General features: G+C 37.4%; 1 protein-coding gene across 1 annotated transcript; it reads left to right on the top strand.

The window, feature by feature from the left end:
- Positions 1-6,278, top strand: arl6ip5b (ADP-ribosylation factor-like 6 interacting protein 5b). The gene is made up of 3 exons (XM_056449935.1): positions 1-224; positions 3,785-4,002; positions 5,492-6,278. Exons 1-3 carry the CDS (start codon positions 46-48, stop codon positions 5,665-5,667), a joined length of 573 nt encoding a protein of 190 aa, XP_056305910.1. The 5' UTR covers positions 1-45; the 3' UTR covers positions 5,668-6,278.
- Positions 6,279-8,635: the final 2,357 nt, after the last annotated feature.

Genomic DNA, 8,635 nt, shown 5'->3' with positions numbered 1-8,635 from the left:
GCCGTTTTGTTTTGGCATCAGAGCTGTCAGTGATCCGGAGGCATCATGGCAGGGATGGAGCTCGCACCGATGAGACCATGGGACGATTTTTACCCTGGTGTCGACCGATTCTCCAAACCTGAAGTGTCAGATTTAAGCAAATGGAATAACAGAGTGATCAGCAATCTGCTTTATTTTCAGACCAATTACTTTGCTGCCGCCATCGTCGTGTTTCTGATTGTCGGGTTGGTAAAGTTCTTGCTACGTTTACATAATGTATATTTGATCTGTAAACAAGTGATGCGTTTGTTATTTAATATCGCTCGGTCCTTAAATGTCGCACCCAGCTTGAACTGCATTATTTAAGATGAGAGGCTTTTGTAGTTAATGAATTTTAACATATACATCTTTGCTTGTTATCAATAAAACATGCGAAATATGTCTTGTTCCTGTGCGGAATGTGTTTTAAAGTGGACCCACCCTGCCCTGCCTGGACGTATATAGTCCCGTCAGCCTCACAGGCCTTTTGTTTTCCACAGAGTGGAATCAGTGAGTCACAAATAACTCAACAGACCGCTTTATTTCAGGCCAAACTCGACCAGTGTTGTAGCATGAAGTAGTAACTGGTTCACGAAAATAGCGTTGTTGGTTTTACTTAAAGGCCGAAGACTTTCGCTTCTGAAACACTTCCTGGCATCTTTGCACAGTTAAAATTAAGGTCTGTTATGCGACAATCACTTTTATAAGGGGTTTAATCACAGTTGTGTGACAACAATGTGTGGATTTATCCTATCTCTAAAGGAAAAAAATCATTAATTCTATTTTTTTATAATCACAATTGATAAAAACATGCAGAAACACTTTAATTGAAATTCTGGAGGGATAAAGTCCTACCAATTGTTAATGATCTCTCCCTCATTAGCATAGACAGCCCTGAGAGAGAAGCAGCCGTCCACCATTAGGTTTTCACAATGTTCTTGCTTTGAAATTAAAGCGACAGTCACTAAAACGGTACAATTTGGATCGAAGCCTAAAAGGGGCAGTTTTACAGAGTTGTGTGGTTATTTCGAGGTAAAACTTCACATACATAACCCTACCCTACTGAAAAAACTGCTTAAACCAGCCTAGGCTGGTTGGCTGGTTTTAGCTGGTCGACCAGCCTGGTTTTAAAGGGGTTTGGGCCATTTACAGGCTGATTTCCAGCCTGGTCTTTGCTGGTCAGGCCAGGTGATGACCAGCTAAAACCAGCTTGACCAGCCTAGCCAGGCTGGGAGCCCAGCCAAAACCAGCTATGTCTAGCTTAAACCAGGCTGGTCAGGCTGGTTTTAGCTGGATTTAGCTGGTCATTTTCCAGCCTGACCAGCTAAGACCTGGCTGGAAATGGCCAAAACCCCTCTAAAACCAGGCTGGTCAACCAGCTAAAACCAGCCAACCAGCCTAGGCTGGTTTAAGATGGATTTTTCAGCAGGGATAGGGACTTATTTTACATCTTGTAAAAAGGGGCATAACAGGTCCTCTTTAAAGCTGATGTGTGCCTGCTCTAAATATCGTAAATATATGTTGTACTGCATAAAACCCAGACCGAAGTATGCTTTCTACAACTGATGAGTATAATTGGCTTCTGTGGCAAATTTAAATGTGCTATTATGTTTATTCACACGTAACCAAAAGGCTGTGGAGAAATGTACTTTTTTGCATTATATGTCATCCACACTGTATTATTATTGTGTTTGTGTCAAGAATAAATAAGCAGGTATTTATTAGTTTATTTACTTCTTAAGACTTCTTTTTACTGTGCTGCTTTTTTTAAAAGCCACTATTCTGAGTTTGTGTTAAAACAGAGGGTTATTTAGCCTGAAAATTGTAAATCTATATTGACAGCTGAAATATGAATGTCGAGAAGAGGATTTCAGAGATATTGTTCGTCTGTGGCACATTAATGGTTTACCACTGTTTCAGCAGGTTAGAAGATGTTGAGATGTTTTAAAAGTCTTCAATCAAGGAAACCATTTGGCCATGAACCAAACCAACCAGCTATGAGGAGATCCACAACACTATAGCTGTTATTTAAAGCGAAAAGAACAATTAAAATAAATCTAAATATATACATGAATGTAATATACTGATTCATAAAAATGTTGAGAAGTTTGACTTGAGAATGCGTGAGGAAATATGCCATGGTCATGGCTGGATAGAACAAATATTTAGATCAGGGGTTACCAATCTCGGTCCTGGAGGGCCGGTGTCCCTGCAGGATTTAGCTCCAACTTGGCTTAAGACACCTGCCTGGATGTTTCAAGTATACCTAGTAAGACCTTGATTAGCTTGTTCAGGTATGTTTGATTACGGTTGGAGCTAAAATCTGCAGGACACCAGCCCTCCAGGAACAAGTTTGGTGACCCCTGATTTAGATGAACAGAGAGATAATGTTTACTGACGTTTGTTACTTTATCCTGTGGCACCTGCAGAAGACATAATCTAAAGCTCCAGCAGTATTTGCTGTGTATTTTTTCAAATGGTCAGAAAAAGAAGACTTTTTTACACATACAGACATACGGATTAGGGCTGCACAATATATCATTTTAGCATAAACATCGTAATGTTCGAATCCTCTTCAGGGATCTGTAATGTCATGTTGTGGTTAAAATAACATGACCTACCTGTACACTGCCTGACAAATGTCTTGTCGTCGATCCCAGTTGTAAGGGAAACAATCAATAACTTGACTTCTAGTTGATTATTTGGAATGAATAATAAATGAATGAATCATCTGCTGAACTGCATCCCAATCATCACAATTACTGCAGAAGACCTATTGGAACCTGTATGGATCCAAGATTCTCACAGAAATCAGTCAAGTTTGGTGAAGGAAAAATCATGGTTTGAGGTTACATTCAGTATGGGGGCATGCGAGGGATCTGCAGAGTGGATGGCAACATCAACAGCCTGAGGTATCAAGACATTTGTGCTGCCCATTACATCACAAATCACAGGAGAGGGAAATTCTTCAGCAAGATAGCGCTCCTTCTCATACTTCAGCCTCCACATCAAAGTTCCTGAAAGCAAAGGTTTGGCTGCAGGATTGGCCAGCCCAGTCACCAGACATGAACATTATTGAGCATGTCTGGGGTAAGATGAAGGAGGAGGCATTGAAGATGAATTCAAAGAAACTTGATGAACTTGGGAGTCCTGCAAGAGCGCTACCTTTGTCATTCCAGATGACTTTATTAGTAAGTGATTTGAGTCATAGCAGAGATGTATGGATGCAGTCGTTTACCTTTCATTTATTGTTCCGAAAACTTGGATTGGCGACGACTTTTGTCAGGTAGTGTAATCTAATAGGCTTTAACATGTGTTTTTAAGGCTTGCGACTAAGATTTGAAGTGAATTTAAACCATTTGGGCTCACAAAATTACAATGTTGCTACATTTGCAATTGCAACTATTTACATTTGATTGTTGAGTTTCTATACAATATAGAGCTCAATACTGTTAGACTCCACTGAACACCATGAGGGACTTTATTTTATGTTTAATATATGTTAGATTGTTTTCTCCTGTGCATACATTTGTGTTTATTTTTTACTAATTTTGTATATTTTATGCAGATGCACTCGGCTACAAAATAAATTGGTTATTAACAACTAAGATTTAGTAGATTTGTTAGATTGCTGAATGAATTCTTCCTCTCACTCACAATGATGTTTAGTGCTGTTTTGTGTTACAACAATAGTGATCAACTCATGTTATTTGTTCATTGAGATCTATTTAATTGGCGTTATGTTTTCTTTTTGAATGCTCTACAGTTTTCTGAACCCGGTGGGCATGTTTCTGGGCGGCGCGGTGGTGGCTCTGGTCTTCATGGGCTCGGTGTGGGCCGGAGAGAATAAAACCATCATCAAGAACTTCAAGAAGAAAAACCCCAGCCTGTTCGTGGTGGCTGTGATGGGAATCAGCTACTTCCTGTTGTCTCTGTGTGGAGGAGTGATGGTGTTTCTCTTTGGTATCACCTTCCCCATGCTCTGTGAGTACTCGTCGTATTACTGGCTCATCTCTGTCCATGTTTGCTGGCAGTTTTCTTGACCTTTACCCCCAAAATGACACTATTTTGATCATCAGTGCTATGTTTTCGTCCAAATATATGAATTAAATGTGTTTTTCAAAACTGGAATATTGCATAAAACATGTGCAAATAAGAAAGCGTTTCTCTCCAAAGAGAACAAAATCATCACTTCCTGATAAACTGGCGCCAAACATCAAAAGGAAAAATGGGATTTGCTGCAGTAGGATAACCTACTTTGGGCCCTTTTCTTCTGTAATAAATGGCCTTAGAAGACGAAATGCAATGAAATTATTCATCTTAAACTCTTATTTTGTGTTTGTTTTATTTTATTAATGTTTATTTTGTAAAGTTCAGGCACTGTTTCTGTGTATTGTCAATTAAATGTGTTGATTGGCTATCGGTGTTGTTAAAAACCCAAACAACACCCAACTCTTGTTATTATGGCCAACCTAAAACAGTCTAATCTGTTCTTTATGCAGTGCAGTTTGTATCACAGATGATTCTGAAGCCTTTACTTTTTACAACTTGCCAATTTAAATATTAAAGAAAAGAAAATGTGACAATAAAGTGTTAGGGGCCGTCACAATCACACAGAATTAAATTTTCCTCTCCAATGTGCTGCTTTTCTATTGGTTTTTGATGTAAACATGCATTGAATAGTTGTGCGTGACTGCTAAGTTCATGTTTATTCTCCTTTTCAATAAATGGTTCAGTTCTTCACTCATAAAACCTCATGTTTCATTGCTAAATGATCATTTTTGAAGAATTATTCAGTGGCATATTTTTGATGGCTGATTGTCTCCACCTATTGGTTAAATAATGTAATTGCTGCCTACAAATTTCATTTTTGAGCGTTGTTAAATGCATATGACGGTGATTTTAATCTTTACCATAAACATCAGTGGTTTTATCTAAACTATAAACTGTTCTCCCAGTACTTCTGTGTTATTTGCCTGTTTGTAACTTCATAACTAACTCAAAAGACTAAAGTCTCAATCTCTTTATTGATTTTTGCATTTTTCAAACACAGATTTGAATGCAGCGATTCGAAAGATTAACAAACATACGCAAATCATCATCATTTATGATTTATGTAGTGCAGGTGTTGAGATCCCGATCGTTTAATGATTAATCGCGCAGCTTACACTGAACGCATTAATGCAGGCTAAACAAGTAATGACAGAAAACACCTTTAATAACCTGAGAAACCCACCACATCCCGAATACCCTACCACAACTTCTTCTGTCATCATTATATTTTACAGGAACGCCTAAATGTTTTCATACATGTTATTTGAATGACAAATTTATTATTAATCTACGTGTAAAAAAGTAATAATCTGCAGGCCATGTGTGTTGCGAACCAAGGGTTGTGATCTGTTCGAATCGCGGATCAACCGTGATCCGTTACACCCCTACTAATTTGTAATATTTGGTCTTGTGTCCGCAGTGATCCTGATCCACGCTTCCCTGAGACTGCGCAGCATGAAGAACAAGCTGGAGAACAAAATCGAGGGCGTTGGCCTGAAGAAGACGCCCATGGGGGTCATCCTGGACCTGCTGGACCAACAGGAGGAGAAAATAAACAAAATCCAAGATTTCCTGGAGAGTAAGATAAAAGATTGAGCGTCGAGCACATCAGTGTCAAACACATCCCACCACTGTCTCCTCTTTGTTTTGTTTTGACAACCAAATGCCAAACTGGGAGTATCTCTTAAATACCAAAGTATGACAATGTCCCAAAAGCGTATTACAAGATATCTTGTCCAATCACTAAAATAGGATTGGATTATTTGTTTCGGAGCATCAATCAGTCTGTTATCTTATCCTGACGCGCTACACTCATTGATCTTGTGTTAGCAGCTTTCGTTGTGTATGTTTTCCTTTATACAGAATTAAATATGCATCAATGTGTATAGATATGCTTGAATGTATGTCTATAGACAGAGTCACTGAAGGCACTTTGAAATATTTAACAACGATACCTTATTTTTCCCCAGCAGCAGAAGTTGTTATTCTCTTATTGCACATTTATACTCGAATAGTGTTGGAAAATGCTATGATATGAGCTGGTGTGATGTCTGGAGGATTGCAAGTGCTAAATTGCATGTTTTTATTTTTTGGCTAGCAAAACCGCTGCAGTGAACTTGCTTCACTTGCTTGTGATTATTAATGCACAATTATTGTTTGCTTGCTGGTTTGAAGAGATCTAATAAATGTGGACGAAACATTTCCAATCGCGGCCTTTACTTTTAAATGAATGCAGATGCATTTGAATGCAAAAAGGGGGTATGCAGTATACGCCGAACACGAGGGGGCGCCATTGTGCCAAAACGATTTTTGAAATTATCCTTATAAAACGTTTTGAATGATAAATGTTTTGTTAAAAATGTTTTTTTAGCATTTTATGCTAGTATAATATTGTATTTTATTAAATAAAAAATTATACCGTGAGTTGCATACGTTGGCACAGGTTTTAGTTCAAAATCATTTAACACAATAACATGCAGTCACAGAGCCAAGTGTAAAGTGTTCATGTAGATGCTTTACCAAAATAAACTGTCAAATCATACATAAAGTACAGTTGAGGTGAAAAGATTAATCTGAAGATTGATGATAGAGTTTTTCTTTATTTATTATTAATTAATTAATTAATTAATTAATTAGCCAAAATAAGAGAGATCGCACATAATGTATGTTTATGTAAGTACAAACCTCAATATATTTCAGATAAAATAGAAATAATATTTGGATTAAAAAATCCCCCATATGAATTTTATATACTTGATTAATAATTAATATTCATTATTAATAATGATTCATAATGAGTCATAATATTCACTCAATCCATTTTGAATCCATTTTTCAACCCATATTCAATCCATTTTTTTTGGAACTGAATTGTTTATTAATCTTTATATCAAGATATATTTGCATACCATATAGATGTTTTTATAAATTTATTATGTATCATATTAATAAATCAGGCCTTTTAGTAACTTTTTTTAGCTCAAAAATATTTAAATTTTAGTTACAAAAAAAGTTTGAACATTTCAGGCAGTTTGTCTCTGTTTATTTTTGACACTAAACATTTTACAGTCTTTTTTATTTCACTTTGTGAGAGGTGTAATAGCAGTCTCAGTCAATTGAGAAGTTTTTTTTTCACCTTTAATTTGGATAGGATAGTGGAGACTATAGACAGGAAAGTATTGGGAGCAGAAAGAGGGGAAGGGTTGGCAAAGGACCTCGAGCCGGGAGTCGAACTCGGGTCACGTTAGCACAATGGTGCTATATGTTGGTGCACTTAACCACTAGGCTATTGGCGCCGACTAATATTCATTTATAATAATGATTCATAATAAGTCATAATATTCACTTTTTTTTGGAACTGAATTGTTTATGAATCTTTATATCAAGATATATTTTCATACCATATAGATGTTTTTATGAATTTATTATGTATCATATTAATAAATCAGGCCTTTTGGTAACTTTTTTTGCTCAAAACTATTTTAATTTTAGTTACAAAAAAAGTTTGAACATTTCAGGCGATTTGTCTCCGTTTATTTTTGACACTAAACATTTTACAGTCTTTTTTATTTCACTTTGTGAGAGGTGTAATAGCAGTCTCAGTCAATTGTTCATGCAAAGACAGACCTTACACCTCGCATATGAGAAGTTAGGGTTTTTTTTCACCTTTAATTTGGATAGCATAGTGGAGACTATAGACAGGAAAGTATTGGGGGCAGAAAGAGGGGAAGTGTTGGCAAAGGACCTCGAGCCGGGATTCGAACTCGGGTCACCGTGAGCACAATGGTGCTATATGTCGGCGCACTTAACCACTAGGCTATTGACTAATATTCATTTATAATAATGATTCATAATGAGTCATAATATTCACCTTTTTTTTTGGAACTGAATTGTTTATGAATCTTTATATCAAGATATATTTTCATACCATATAGATGTTTTTATGAATTTATTATGTTATTATATTAAAGAGCCCATATTATACATTAAATAGGGTCATATTTAGGTTGTAAGGGTCTCCAACAACAGTCTAAAATGCATGCAAGGTCATAAAACACTTTGATGGTCTTATAATCTGCATTTATTTTTACCTAATTATCCCAACGACTCCCATATGAATCGTTCAGCGATTCATTTGTTCCCAAACCCCTCCTCAGCACGAAGCTAATCTGCGCTGATTGGACCGATGACAGCCTGCTGCGATTGGTCGACAGTGACAGGCTTCAGCGCGAGACAGAGTGAAATGCCCAGCTGGTAATCAACTATATAAAAGTAGTCACAGTGCACACGCGCTTCATAGTGTAAGGCTTTTTTCACACACACACACACACAACCCTCCTCAGAAGAACTGGGGAGATCGACGCGAGTCTCTCTCTCTCCCTCTCTCTCTCTCTCTCTCACACACACACAACGCTCCTCAGAAGAACTAGGGAAAGCGACGCGAGTCTCTCTCTCTCTCTCTCTCTCTCTCTCTCTCTCTCACACACACACACACACACACACACACACACACACACACACACACACACACACACAACGCTCCTCAGAAAAACTAGGGAAAGCG

This window comes from Danio aesculapii, chromosome 23 (genome assembly GCF_903798145.1).
Source record: "Danio aesculapii chromosome 23, fDanAes4.1, whole genome shotgun sequence".
Lineage (NCBI taxonomy): Eukaryota > Metazoa > Chordata > Actinopteri > Cypriniformes > Danionidae > Danio > Danio aesculapii.
The sequence above is the reverse complement of the archived record's forward strand: the minus strand, read 5'-3'. Positions and strand labels throughout refer to the sequence as shown.